Source organism: Ursus arctos, unplaced genomic scaffold (genome assembly GCF_023065955.2).
Source record: "Ursus arctos isolate Adak ecotype North America unplaced genomic scaffold, UrsArc2.0 scaffold_20, whole genome shotgun sequence".
In the NCBI taxonomy this organism is placed as follows: Eukaryota; Metazoa; Chordata; class Mammalia; order Carnivora; family Ursidae; genus Ursus; species Ursus arctos.
This window is the reverse complement of record NW_026622875.1, coordinates 46,237,886-46,252,894: the sequence shown is the minus strand read 5'-3', so window position 1 is coordinate 46,252,894 and position 15,009 is coordinate 46,237,886. Positions and strand designations below refer to the sequence as shown.

Genomic DNA, 15,009 nt, shown 5'->3' with positions numbered 1-15,009 from the left:
GGGGGAAAATTTCACTGGGACGGGGGGGAGGGGGAGAAAGAGGATTTACCTAGTTATTTCTGACTCACGCGTCATAACCCTTCCACATGCTAGGCAGAACAAGTCATAGAAGAGGAACTCCCTCACCCAGGGAGCTTGTAGCCCATAACAATATGGGGGAATAGAGTCAGGTAACAGAGAGAGCTGTGATTGTCGACTCAGGGAAAGCTTCCTGGAGGAGGGGCCATCTCAACTACACATGGAAGGATAATGAGCTGTTAACCAGCCATTGGTAGTTGGAGGAGAGAGTTCAGATACTCAGAGGCATGATGTATCAGAGGGCATGAAGTTTATTGAGGCTTGAGCATGGGGGTCCAAAAGAGGGAAAGGTGCTAGATGAGGCCGAAAAGGTGGCAAGACAACATGGCAAAGACAGGTGGGTCCCCTCACTCCTGTGTGTGCACCCAGTCCTGCACCGACATTGCAGATGTCTTCAGGCTTAGCTGTCTCTCTTCCCAGACTGGGAGATTCTGGAGGGAAGAAATTATGTGTGGAAACTCCGCAGTCAAGGTCATGTTGCCTTGGGTTTGAATCCTAACTCTGCCACCTACTAACTCTGTGAATTTGCGAAGTTTCTGAGCCCCTCTGGGACTCAGTTTCCCTATATATAAAATGAGGATGAAAACTTGAACCTATTCTTCCTAATCCAGTTACCATCTGCAGCATATCAAACCACCCCAAAGGTTAGGGGCTTACTATCATTAATTACTCTCTCATATGGTTCTCGTGATTCGACCTGGCTCAGCCAGGCAGTTCTCCCCTGCGGTCTCATGCGGTTGGAATCAGATGGGTGTCAGGGCTAGAGTCATGTGAAGGCTCAATTGTGCTGGACGTCCTGGAAGGTTCTTTCACATGTCTGGCAGTTGTTGCTGGCTGTTGACGGAGAGCTCAGCTTCGGCTGTCAAGTGGAGTGCTCCATGCGGCTTGGGCTTGTCAGAGCATGACAGTGGGGTTCGGAGAGAGAGCACTGCAGCGAGAGCACTGCAGCGAACATTTCAGGAGGCAGGACGAGGACGATGCCAGGTCCCTTCAAGGCTATGCCTGGAACTGGGACATAATCAATTCCTCCGTATTCGACTGATTAATGAGCTCACAGGACCTGCCCCGATTCTAGAGGGTAGGAAAATAATCTCCCCCATTTGATTAGGAAGTTGTGCAGTGACAGTGTCAGGCCATCTTTTGCAAGTCTTCTGAAGTATGCGGGCTCTTCTTGGCCTTTATCCTGACGCCCTCAGCACCAATCATAATGCCTGGCACCAAATAGTGCCTCTTTATTATTTTTCAGTATGACAGTGGACAAACTGTTCACCATTTATTTATGTTTAGTTGCCAGGCAGCCCAAGAATAATTGTGATTCTCATTAAACAGGTCAGATCAATTTCACTGTTCTATTAAATTAAAATTAAGTCTGAACGTGCATGCTCAGCCTGCATTCTTTGTTGTGCATACAGAATAATCCTCTACTTGGAAATGGGGAAAAAGTGAGAGAAAACATATCTAGCGAGTCAAGGAAAGAGTAGTGCGGAAAGAGCACTGGATTCAGAGTTAGCAGCCCTGGCTTGGGATCCAGGCTTCTCCGAGCCACTCTGGGTATGGATCTCCCTATCTGCAAGGTGGAGGGAGACTCAGCTTTCCTCCCAGGGCTGCTGTGAGGCAAAACTGAGATTATGCTTGTTCGGGCATTTGGTACAGGTTAGCGGAATGTGAAACAGGCTGGGATGAAAGCTGGTTGGGCCTGGCAGGTTAGGGCACTGGCTAACAGGTGCAAACAGCATTGTAGCAAAAGACAAAAAACCAAAACCAAACAAAGCAAAAACCCATTCCAGCCATTTGTGCTCGGTTCCAGCCTGCATTTGAAAATCCGGCACTAAATTGCACAGGTGGCTCCTCATTACCTCCCCCTCCTGCCCAGCATGTTTCTGGAAAAACCACCACATGGTGGGTTGTCATTGAGCAGACTGGTTGCCGCTGATGTTAGCCTGCTCCAGTAGGACGGGCAAGGTGAGGTGTGCTCTTGGCCAGTGTACGCATGGTGACATTTGATGCATCAGGCAGTGAAGCCCCGGCCTGAGACAGTTTTCCCTTGTTTTGTTCATTTCCTATGTGTTTGCCATGTCTCAAGTAGACGGCAGGCTTCCTGTACACAGTCTTCTTCGTGAATGCCTCCAACTTGCTGATGAGTGGCTTACGCATGCTTTGGGGCTGTGCATTTTAGGAGAGGTGGGGCAGGGGGAGGACACCCTATTTCCTTAGGCAGTGGAGGGTCTGCAGGAGGCTCCTGGTTTCGTCTGCTTGACCTTTGGAGTAAGGGGATGGGACTCTGGCTGCTGGTCTGCCCAGAGGTGAGGCTGTCTGAAGGTCAGCGTTCCTCTTTGTGAAGTGGATGGGTACCACCTATCTTTGGTAAAGTAACATACAAGTATAAGGAATAATTTGCTTTTTATGCTAATGTCTTCTATCAGAATCAGTATTCCTTCTATGAAGTTATCAAGGGAGAGGGGTGGGAGAAGAGGTAGGGGCAGGAGAGGGGAGAGGCTCTTTTTCCTACTTTATCCATGGAATCTTTCATAAATGAGAGAAATGGTGGCCAAAGAGGACTCTGCTTCCCTTCAAAAGGAGACAGACAATGGGTATAATCCCCTGAATGGTGTTCACGCAATTGCCCTGGGGGCCACTGGTCCGCCTTCCTAAAGGGGACATGAAGATGTTAATTCTCCCACTAATCATGAGGATCCTGGTTTTTCCAACCTCCTTGAAACCACTGCCTGCTCTCGTCTTCAATTTAAAAGTATTTGTTATTGGGACGCCTGGGTGGCTCAGTCAGTTAAGCTGCCTTGGCTCAGGTCATGATCCCGTGGTCCTGGGACTGAATCCCGCATGGGCTCCCTGCTCAGCAGGGAACCTGCTTCTCCCTCTGCCTGCTGCCCCCCCTCCCCGCTTGTGCGTTAATGCGCTCTCTCTCTGACAAGTAAATAAAAAAATAAAATCTTTAAAAAATATTTATTTCCTGATTATGAATGTATTTCCTGCTCCTTATAGAAAATTAGGGCAGATTGAAAACAACGAAGAAAATAAAAATTACCCCATGATCCCACCACTCTTTACAATTTGGTTTGCTCTGCATTTTGTCAACTCCAACTTACACTATCAACAGGTTCTAATAAGAATTCCTCAGTCTGCAGTGACAGCGTTGATTCGTGTGTTTATAGACAACTTATTTTTCTCCATTATGTAATTTCAGAAAGACAGCCCTTTAACAACTGATCAATTTAATAACCAATTTAGCAACCGCAATTCAGCACAGCTTGAGAAGTGTGTTAAAAATACAAAGTCTAATCATTAACAATGGTGCTAATCAATTCTGATTTGGAATAAATTCGGGAGGGAGTGGGTTGTAGTGCATTCATTTCTAAAGGCTCATTCAATGGACTTATTTATTTAACCATTCTTCTGTTAGAGTTTTAGGCTGAGGCAGTTTTTTTTTTTTTTAATTTTTGTTTTTGTTTTAAGTAAACTCTATGCCACACGCGGGGCTTGAACTCATGACCCTGTGATAAAGAGTTGCACGCTCTAAAGACTGAGCCAGCCAGGCACCCCCGTGGTTGTTTGCTTGTTTGTCTGTTTGTTTTCCTACTATACATAAGACGAGGATTAACATCTTTGTGCATGGACCTCAGGCTCCTAAGAGAAGCATCCCCAAATCCAAGGAAATGAATATTTTTAAGACTCTTCATATATATTGCCACACAGATTTCTAGAAATGTTCTACCACTCTATCCCCACACCCTATGAAGTTTCCACCTGCTTCTTTCCCTCCCACTGCTGAGGTTTTCAGTCGGCTAGGCTGGGGGAGCTACAGCCCGGGGTAAGAACACCTGCACGATGTCAGCCCAAGCTACTCCAATTACTCGTGGTGGAACCTTGGGCAAACCACTGATACTTAAGTCTCAACTGTCCTTATCAGATAAACGGGGCTGTGGACACCTGCTTGATCTAAGACACAGATGTTCTGAGGACCAACCGATACCTGTATGAAGGCAACTTGCCGAGTATAAAATTGTAAGTTGACTCATTTGAAATTTTTGTAGGTCAAAGAGTCAAATATTGGCAATTTCACAGAGTTCAACCTAACGCTGTATCATTAAGTGGTTGGAGGCTGTTAGGCCATTAGTCATTTATGCCTTCCAGAAGCCAATCAGCTAGTTGTGTGTTCTCCCAGGTACCCAGCCCAGTAGCCACCTGGTAGCTGTCATTACTGAGCACTTTCTGACGTTCGTTTTCAGGCACCGTAAGCGGATCCATGGATTCGGCTCTTCACCTGCAGGTCGGTCCCTCGTGGCCCGCTCAGTGCTGGGTCCCCGTCATGCGCAGAGCACTCACTCGCCCACCTCTCCCTCCCACGGCTGCTCACCGGTCTCGCATTCTGACGGTGCTGGTTTTACAGCCACGCTCAGCTTGTTTGTCTTCTAACCTGCGAATCCTTCGAGGTCACGTCCCAGCATCTTCACTGCGGCTGGCATTCACTGAACACGTACTATGTTCCACACCCTGTGCTGAGCTCCAGAGGGAGGACGGAGATGAAAACGCACTACCCCACCTCTGCGACACATCACAGAACCAGCTGGGAGGAAGACGGGAATAAGCCATTCAACAGCCTGGCAGAGGCGGACAGGAGCCATCAGGACATTCCAAAATGCCCCATGGTGTTTTTCTTTTAAAATTAGGGGCGCCTGGGTGGCTCAGTTGTTAAGCGTCTGCCTTCGGCTCAGGGCGTGATCCTGGAGTCCTGGAATCGAGTCCTGCATCGGGCTCCTCTGCTGGGAGCCTGCTTCTCCCTCTAACACTCCCACTGCTTTTGTTCCCTCTCTCGCTGGCTGTGTCTCTCTCTGTCAAATAAATAAATAAAATCTTTAAAAAAAAATTAACTATCTTTTTTTTTAAATAAAGACTTTATTTGTTTATTTGACAGAGAGAGAAAGGGCAAGCACAAGCAGGGGGAGCAGCAGGCAGAGGGAGAAGCAGGCTCTCCACGGAGCAGAGAGCCCGATGTGGGGCTCGATCCCTGGACCCTGGGATCATGACCTGAGCTGAAGGCAGACACTTCACCTACTGAGCCACCCAGGTGTCCCGATAAAATTAACTTTATCAAGGTGTAATTTACATAAAACAAAACACACCCATCTTAAGTAACAGTTTATGAATTTTGGCAAATATATATGCACACGCAACCCCCCCCCACAAGCAAGACGTACACTATTTCTGTTGCCCCAGAACATTTCCCTGTGCCCCTTTCTAGGTAATGCCTTCCACCTCTAACCTCAGGCAACCGCTTGTCAGCTTCCTATCACTACATATTTGTTTTGTTTCGTTTTTTGAATTTCATATCAATAGAATCAAACACTCTATTTCTTTAAATCTGGCGTCTTTCACTCAGCATAATATTTCACTGATTCATCTACATTGTTACATGTGACGGTTTGCTCCTTTTCGTTGCTGAGTCGTACTCCGTTGTGCGAATACACCATAATTTGTTTATTCACTGTTTGATAGCCACTTTGGTTGTTTCCAGGTTTGGCCAATTATGAATACAGCAGCTGTGCCTATTCTTGCCTAAGTCTTTTTATGGACATATTTCTCTTGGGTAAATACCTAGGAATGGAATTGCTGAGTCATATGATAAGTATATGTTTAACTTTATAAATAATTATACCATTTTACAGTCCCACCAGCAATGAATGAGAACTCCAGAGTCTCCATGACCTGGTCAACACTTGGTACCACCAGTCGTTTTAATTTTAGCCTTTTTGGTGAGTGTGATGTAGCCTCTCATTGTGGTTTTAACTAGAAAAATATGTACCTTGCTCCTGTCAAGAGTTGAGGCATAATCCTCAGTCTTATAGGGTCAGTATTCTTTGGCACTAAGGGCCAACTTACTTCCAGAGAAGGAAGCCATTTCTCGAGGATGACTAATTGTCTTTGAGATACAACAAGGTAGAGCTTTCATTATAAGTTAAAATGATCGGAGGCCGTACTGTTCATGTTTCTTTCACATGCAGTCTTAATATTGCAATGACCAAAGTCAGGTCATGAAAACTCCTTTGAGTCCCCATCCCCCTGCTGTTTCTCTTTCTAGGATCTTTCCATGTCATCACCATCCTTAAACAATAGCTTTGGAAAGGCCTGAGTCAGTCTCTCAAGTGGACTCTCAAATCTTCCTTTTTCTACCCTTTTTTTAAAAAAGATTTGTTTATTTGAGAGAGAGAGTGAGCTCGAGCATGTGGAGGGGAAGAGGGAGGCGGAGAGAGAGAATCTCAAGCAGACTCCTGGCTGAGCACAGAGCCCGACAGGGGGCTCGATCTCACCACCCTGAGATCATGACCTGAGCCAAAACCAAGAGTCAGATACTTACCCAACTGTGCCACCCAAGGTGCCCCCTTTTCTACCTTCCTATTGCTAAATAGTACTGGGACTAACATTGCCCTACACCGTCATTACTATCATCTCCTTAGAGCCTTGTGGCAACTACTAGAAAGTAAATCAGAACCAAGGCGTTACACGTTTGCTTGAAAGCCATGCGCCAGGACGTCCTGTGCACTGGTTAGGATGCCCGCTGTTGCAAGTCACAAGAATTAGTCTAGGCAAAGTGAGTATAATTGCTCATGTCGTTGCAAAGCCCAGAGTTTGACAGAGTGGATTCAGTGGCTCAATGATGTAACCATGAAGTTTCTTTCCATCCCTTTGCCCTTCCTTCCAGCCACCTTCATCCTATGACTGGCTCCCCCTTGTGGTCGCAGAATATTTACCAACAACTTCCTGCCTACTCATTACTTCAGAACTCCATGACAGGCAAGCCCTGAGTCACATGCCCATCCCTGAACCAATCGGTGTGGCCAGCGGGTGGAATTAGCTTAGAGCCGCAGGCCCCCATCCCAGGGTCCTGGTGGAGTCAGCTTCCCCCAAGAAGCTGGGGTGTAAGTGGGTGGGTGTTTATTGAATAAAAACTAAGAGCGACAACAAGAGGAGGGAGAAGAGATGTGGGCTAGGCAGCGACGAGCTCCACTACTTCCTGGATTTAGTTATTCCGAATATTCTAGGGAAAAAAACCTCTGTCATTGACGTTCAAGTTTTCTCAAAACATATCTTCCAAATGCAAGGTCTCTTTGGCCAACAACTCTCTTGTCAGCCACCTTCCTTAGTTTCTGAAGTCATCACCTCTGTGCTGCCAAGCATTTTCCCTCATGCCCAATCCTCTTCTGTATAGCAAACACCTGGGTTCACCTACCCCCTAACTTGTAACCAGATTTATTCTAATCTTGCCCATTACTCTCAGTCAGCCACCTGGGGATAGCCATCCTACCTTCCTTCACAGCCATCTGCTTGAGACCCACCGTGGGCAGCAGCACACTGCCAGAACTTCCGCTAAGGCCAAGGGAACAAGTTCTTAGGTTGTCATCTTACAAGGTATGTGTTTGCTCATGCGCCCCAGCTTTATATGCCCGGATTACTTCTTCTGTGAAAAATCCTTCTTTTCAATTAAAATAATAATTGTCTAGGGGATAGAAATTACAAACTTTAAATTGATTTTCTACCCAGGGCTGTATCTGCAGTTAGTATTTTTAAATGTCCATGCTCTATGCAGAGATCACTTTATGTATTTAACCCCCCCCCCCTTTTTTTAAAGATTTTATTTATTTATTTGACAGAGACAGACAGGCAGTGAGAGAGGGAGCACAAGCCAGGGGAGTGGGAGAGGAAGAAGCAGGCTCCTAGCAGAGGAGCCTGATGTGGGGCTCGATCCCAGAACGCCGGGATCACGCCCTGAGCCGCAGGCAGCCGCTTAACGACTGAGCCACCCAGGCGCCCCTGTATTTAAACCCTTTTGTGGGCTGATACCCCGAAGGGATTTTTCTGTGAAAGCAGCAACTTTCAAACGTACAAAAATAATTGATATTGAACGTCTACTCTCTAGGTTTTCTTATACTTTTCAAATATTGGCTAAATATTTATCTTCTGGGGCTATGAGGTAGACTTTGCAATGGAGAGAGATTAATTGCTTAAAGTGTATCATTGACTGGCCCTAAGTGGGTAAATACATCAAACTCAAAACCCACCGAGCTCCATCAAAGAGGACGTGACGGTCTGGGGAGGGTCGATGGCGAGCATAAATGCCAGAGAACAGTTTAAGCACGTTGTATGCTATCCTTGTACTAATACCTTTCAAACCCCAGAAACCTATTCTTTTTGTCATGTTGGCTGTATCGCACGTGGCTGTTTGTTTTTCTTTCTTAGGAGAAAAACTGAAGCAGTTCAAAACTTATAGCTTCATCTGAACAACAGAGAGTCATTTTGTTGTCTAAATACCCACACTTAAAAATTCATGAACAAAGTCAGTATTCAAAAGAGGAAATAAGAATTTCCTTTCAGTTAAAAAATTATTTTTTTCTGGGTTTTGTTTTGTTTTTTTGGCAAACTCTCAGGATCACACAAATGGTCAAGCTCCTGAAAAACCACAAATACAGACAACAAATGCCCCTGCAGGGACACAAATGAGTACTGTTCTCTTGAAATAGGTCTCTTTGGTGCTACTGGTTCAAGAAAGACCTATAGCTGTAGTCTTTTTTGGAGACTATTTCAAAGTGGTTTATGGAACTTTTCACCACAGAAGTTACTTCCTATAAATGGGGCATGGTTATAGAAATCACACACACACACACACACACACACACACACCCCACAGGGGGTGGGGAAGACATAAAACAGGCTCCTTTCTTGACGGCTGTTTCCAGAAGTTTCCAGATACAGACACATCTGGAGGTTACAGTTTTTCTGCCTCGTGTGGAGCTTTGGTTGCAATACAAAGTACATGAAACACCCACCGAGTACATGGAAGATGAATATGCCTCTGTGAGTGAGAGAGAGAGAGAGAGAGAGATGAACAGAGAGGCAGGGCACACAGATTCTGACTAGTGATTTCAGCTTTTCTTGCAAAATCGGCGAGTTGGAGGCTGGCCTGGTGATGGCTAGGAATGCAGCTTCCCTGGACCGCAGCCCTGACCACCTGCACGTCGTGTCGCTAAAGCTCAACTGTCACGGTCGGCTGCAGGGCTGGGCTCAGGGTGGCCTCTTGTACCCCCAACATCCACTCACTCCCACCCGTGCGGACCCTCCACTCACCTTAATCTTGGTGCCCCCCCCCCCACTACCACTTTGGATCCAGAACTGTGGAGGGGTCTGTGGTGGGTGTTAGACACTGAAGAAATCTCAACTCTCCTACGTAGGGGTCAACAGAACTTGGCTAAGAGCTTACAGTTCAACAGGAAGATGAGCCAAACAACAAACAGCAGAAAGAAACAGCGTTGCTACCCAACCGCGGGACAGTGGAGGCCACGGGCGTTATGTCCACGGAGTGCGCAACTATGACTTTTCACTGTTATCAACTCTACTAACGTTTCTGTGGTTTTTTGTTTTTCAAAAGAAGCCCACGTTGAAAAAAATCACCCAACATACACAGCCGTACCAGCAAGAGCCATCGTGCCTCGACACACTTCCTCTAAAGACACATGTGCTTTGCTGCCCGGGGTTCTTCCACCATCTGATGGTATCTAATAACCGTGCCCCAAAATATTCATTCTGGAGACAGGAGACGTCTTGGTCAGGTACTTTCCACAAAGTACGGTACGTGTGTCATTGTGGGGTCAGCAAGCATCTTAAGGTACATGCAAGTATTTATCGGTTTAATGGTTATGCACATATTTTTTAATATGTCTTAGGAAAAACCTGCCACACAGCACATCAGTCTGGGCACTCAGCACCATCACTTAGGGGGAGCTTACTGCCGAACTGCTAGGTCAATGTCTCATTGGACGCTTTCTGGGTCTCCTGGTTAACATGTGAGAATCATGGCCACTGATGATCCCCAGTCTCGGGGAGATGGGTCTCTCCTACTACCCTGGCCTGGTGGCTGTGGACAAGGGTGTCTGGGCAATACTGCAATTGGGCAGCCTTGTGAGGATGAAGATTTACCCACAGCACCCAACCTTGGGCTTTAGCAGTAGGTCTCCTTTCTCAAATCAGACACCTTACCCCAGATTTTGAAACATTTAATCGGAAAAGAATCCGGCATTTGAAAAGTTAGGTTTACAAACTCGACACAGTCTTGACATTAGCAATTTATCTATTTATACATTGTCTAAGAAAATAAGGTCTATGGAGACATCAACAAGATATTTAAGAGTTCATTATAAGCTACAACAATTTGCAAATAAGTATCCAGTTTAATTGCAACAAACCACCGGGAGCAAATTTAACTAAGTATATAAAAACATTAGTTAAATACAATTCTCTGGAAATATACATTATACCTACAGTTTGTTGTTGTTGTTGTTTTTACAGTGAGATTCTTCCTGTTTTCTCCCTTTTAATTCTCACAACGGCAAATCACTGTATGGTCCTGGATCTCCAAGCTATAAAACTGAAATATGTGTTTCCAGCATAGCAGATGGTAACCAAAAAGGCAAAGAACTGGAGAAAATAGAGAATAGAAAGAGGGCTTAGGGCACATTCTAATTAGCAAAAGTTATCATTTCACCTCCATTGAATCAGGCACTCATAGCATCCCGACTCCAGGCTTTCTCATCCAAAATTGCTTTATTGGTTCAATTACCTTCCTTCTGAAATGCTCTCTGGCTTTGCTGGTTGTTTGGGGGTCTTTTGCTTTTGGGTTTTTCATTCTTTCTTTTTTTTTTTTTTTGAAACATATCTGGAAAACTTGTAGTTTTGCCCAAATAACCACAGGGTGTTCACTTCACGGTGACTATGGTGGTGTGCATCTGAGAAAAGCACATGGATTCCTAATTTAGTGCAGACAATTTTAGACCAGGGCTTCACCTCAGATTGCCATAGGGTCAGTTAAATAAAGGAGCTGAGTGGGTGGGAGGAAGCGATGAACCCACAGGGTGTGAATGGTGAGCAGGGGAAAAGCAGGCCCTTCTGAAGGGGCAGCCATTGCCCAGTTCTGGCTGATTCCTGCAGCCCAGGGCTGCTAAAGATTGTGATGAAAAAAAAATTTTTTTTTTAAGTAGGCTCCATACCCAGCATGGAGCTCAGTGTGGGGCTGAACTCACGAGACCCTGAGGTCAAAACCTGAGCTGAGATCAAGAGTCAGACACTTACTTAACTGACTGAACCATGTGCACTGTGTTCTCTGCCTTTCAATAGAAAATTTCAAATATAAATATAAGAATATAAGGAATGGGGGCGGGGGATGCCTGGGTGGCTCAATTGGTTGATCAAGCATCCAACTCTTGATCTCAGCTCAGGGTCGTGAGTTCAACACCCATGTTGGGCTCCACACTGGGCATGGAGCCTACTTAAAAAAAAAAAAAAAAAGAGGGGCGCCTGGGTGGCGCAGTCGTTAAGCGTCTGCCTTCGGCTCAGGGCCGATCCCAGCGTTCCGGGATCGAGCCCCACATCAGGCTCCTCCACTAGGAGCCTGCTTCTTCCTCTCCCACTCCCCCTGCTTGTGTTCCCTCTCTCGCTGGCTGTCTCTATCTCTGTCGCATAAATAAATAAATAAATCTTTAATAAAAAAAAAAAGAATATAATGAACGGCTATATATCATCGATCAGTTTTAACGTGATCATTTTGGTATTCCTGTCTGTGCCCCACCCCCCGCCAACTACTTCTTTTGGGAATGGAATATTTTAAGGCCAATCTCAGAGAAACTTCTAAAATAAGTTTTTAAAATCAGAACTACAATACACATTTATGGCTTAAAAATGCAAACAGTACGGAAGCACATAAACTAAAAAGCAGAAGCTCCTCAGGCCGCCCCCCTCATCATCCAAGCACGGTCTCTGGAAGGAACCTCTGTTGGCGTGTGCTTTCCTAGGCGTTCTCACTGCATAAACAAACATCTCCACTTCTCAAGTAGAAATAGAATCACAGTGTGCTCATTTTTTTTTTTTTTTTTTGCAACTGTCTCCCCACTTGAACTGCAGTCAGTAGAATTATTCTTAGACTGGCTCAGATATTTTTTCTTCCTCAAATACTTCTTTCGTTCCAGCTATCTGGCTTTCACTCAAGCTGGGTCTTTTAACCTCTGCGCACTTCAGGCCATCAGGAGGCCCCAGTAATTTCTGATGCTTTCACACCAACAAGCTAATTGCCAGAGTGTCACGAGTGCAGGTGATGCTTTCCGGCCCCTACAGATCACTTGGCCCTCCTCCTGGGCCCCCAGCCCCACTGGGAGGAGGAGACCATGACCCTGACCATGCGGGAGGGGGGGTGGGGCAGGTGAAAGTGCTCGCTCACTCACCGATGAAGCTGCCCAGCTGTTGAAATTGTGGCTGTCCCTCTCAGGGGAGACAGAAGATGCGTCCACCACAGCGGCCGAGAGGTATAAGATGAAAGCACTGCCATTAAAGCACAGACCCTGGGGGAGACAGAGGGGTGGAGTGGTCAGGGAGCGTGGAAGGTCTGGGCACCTCTGGATCTCTGAAGTGTGCAGAACTGCACGCCAGGTGTGGTCAGGGGTGCCTCTGGACACCTGGAGGGGGCGGGGATGAGGGCTCTGACAAGCAGCTCATCAGTGCCTCCGGGAGGAGGGGGCTCCCCACCGGCTTATACACAGCACACCCAGACACCCCTCCACTGCCCCCCAAGACACCCAGGCTGCCTTGCTTGTCCCTTCAGCCACCACTCTCTCCATTTGCTCTTGATCCTTGCTTCATCCAGATTTCAGCCTTGGTGACCTACTGGCTGAGGAAGACAGGCAGTGGGGGGCCCCCAGCGACCTCTGCCCAGACTATGGCCCCAGCAGCCACAGCCCTTCAGCACCTGTCCCCGACCCAGAGCGGGGAGACAGCTCTTCCCAAAGCAGGCCCAGCTGATCTTCTATTCCCCCCAGGCTAAGCAGGGAGGGACATTTAGGTGAACTCCTCAATCCTAGCAGCAAGTTCTTTAAAATGGAAAGAAGATTATACATATTAATAGAGCCCTTTGGGAACTAATCTCACCCCTGGCTTCTTCTTATTTTTTTCCTGTTCTTACAGAAAAGAGAGATGTAAATCCAAGTAGATATTCGGTTTTCAGTTATATTTAAACTCTAGGAAATCATACTGTGAAATGTGCAAAACTTGATCCTGTCTCAACAAGGGTGAGAGGTAGGGAAAACCAATGCTTTATACAGGTAGGAAGAGGGTGGCTCTCAGGAGTAGGCCCGCTATGGTCTAACAGCTCTCCCTCAGTCATTCAGAGAGACAGGAATGGGTAGGGGTAGGGGGGAGCGGTATCTTTTTCTTCTAGGTGAAAGAAAGGTACACAGAATTTTCCAGATGCAGGTCCTAGCATTCTGAGGTAGGTTGTGTATCCCTCTTCCCACCTCCACACTTGGCTCACATTGTCCTGGGTTAAGGAGATTAGCCTTTATGATCAGGGTCAGCCCCAGGATTTAGGCTGTCCACAGTGCTCATATGCCTTTAGAAATGGGGCCCCTGGGGCCCCTGGGTGGCTCAGTTGGTTAAGTGTCTGACTCTTGATTTTGACTCTGGTCATGATCTTAGGGTCCTGGGATCGAGCCCTGCTTTGGGCTCCCCACTCAGCAGAGAGTCTGCTTGAGATTCTCTCTCTTCCTCTCCTTCCACTCCTCCCCTTCACTCTTTCTCTCCCTCTCTAATAAATAAGTTTAAAAAAATAAAGAAAGAAAAGAAATGTGTCCAAAGGAAGCCCTGGTTTCCCTGGATGATTCATTGTTTGCTGGTTGTGGGGGTTTTTTGGTCCAGGAACACATCTGTGTATTTTTTAAAAAAATCTAGTGTTTTTTTTTTTTTTAATTGCACATTACCTCTAGAGTTTTGCACATTTGCTATTTGCTAAGTAAAGGACTTCCTATCTTTGTTTTTGTTTGTTTGTTTGTTTTAAATGCTGAAACAGTTCAATGTAGTTACCTCTGAGGAGTGCGAGACTTTGGTTTTCATTTTGTGGCCTTTTAAAGGTAGCGGTTAAGCTTATCTATTCAATAAATTAGCCATGGAGTACATTTGAAACATTAAAATGCTTACGAAAAAAATTAGGAAGTAATGCATGTTCATGGTAACCAAAGAAAATCCTGTCTGCACAGAACAATCTGGAGTAAAAAGTCAGTCTACTCCTTTCACCTCAACGCTTTCCTTTGAGATAGAAACAAACACCCAATGTTATACAAACAGAGCCATATAGTCAGGCAACTTGGTGGGGTTTTTCTGTTTTGTTGGCGTTTTTTTCTTCACTGAGAAAGATAACAAGGACAATTTTACACGTCAGTCCAAACAGATGGACCTCATTTCTTGTCATGACACAAACACCTCAGAATTTAACTTTTCCCCTGTTGATGGGCATTCGATGTTCCTCGTTTTCCCAGGATTACCGACATGCTGTGAGGAACGTCTTTAAACATGTATTTGGGGGCACCCATGCATGTCCAGTCCCCATACAAGGGGAGACATGAGAGAGCTTCTGAGAGGCCAGCCCAGCCAGGACCGTCCTGACACAGTCCCTGGGCCTTGTCCCCACTGCCGTGTGGGTGGAGAGCCAGAGATGGAGTGGGGACACGACTCCGTACTAAGTGTGGCCCAATCCCTTTTTCCAAGGAAACAAGAAACTCTCTTTCCCTTGGAGAGAAGCGGGGAAGGCCTTCCTTCCCCCATGCACCTCCCCGAGGGGTCCTGCTGGGTTCTCACAGCCTCCATTTGGCTACCTCAGAGCTAAACCTACTAGCTCCCTGCCCCCATCTTCCTAGGACTCCCAAAGTATGTCCAGGGGATGCTTGGAGTGGGAAACTAGTGAAAATAGGTGGAGAGAGGAAAGAAAAAAGAAGGCCAAAGAACCCGGATCTGAGATTGTTATAGAGTTAAAAAAAAGAGGGATCTGTGTGGCTACAGAAGGGAAGAAGGGCGACACGAAGCTTGGGCGGGCTCTGGGGTAGCCCCGAG

General features: G+C 46.3%; 1 protein-coding gene across 2 annotated transcripts in view; it reads right to left on the bottom strand.

Moving 5' to 3' along the window:
• Positions 1-311: 311 nt before the first annotated feature.
• The window catches only part of CMTM8 (CKLF like MARVEL transmembrane domain containing 8), a 114,563-nt gene continuing 99,865 nt past the window's right edge, over positions 312-15,009 (bottom strand). Inside the window, exons 3-5 of one of the 2 annotated variants that reach the window (XR_008960649.1) lie at positions 12,357-12,473; positions 10,405-10,560; positions 312-4,660 (exon numbers count right to left, since the gene is read on the bottom strand). Coding sequence is in view for 1 of the 2 variants with exons in the window: in XM_026496848.4 (XP_026352633.1) it covers positions 10,477-10,560; positions 12,357-12,473 (201 nt within the window). In the remaining variant the exon portion in view is untranslated. Of the gene's footprint in view, positions 4,661-10,123; positions 10,561-12,356; positions 12,474-15,009 lie in introns of those variants that run through there. The other variant, XM_026496848.4, reaches the window with a different exon arrangement.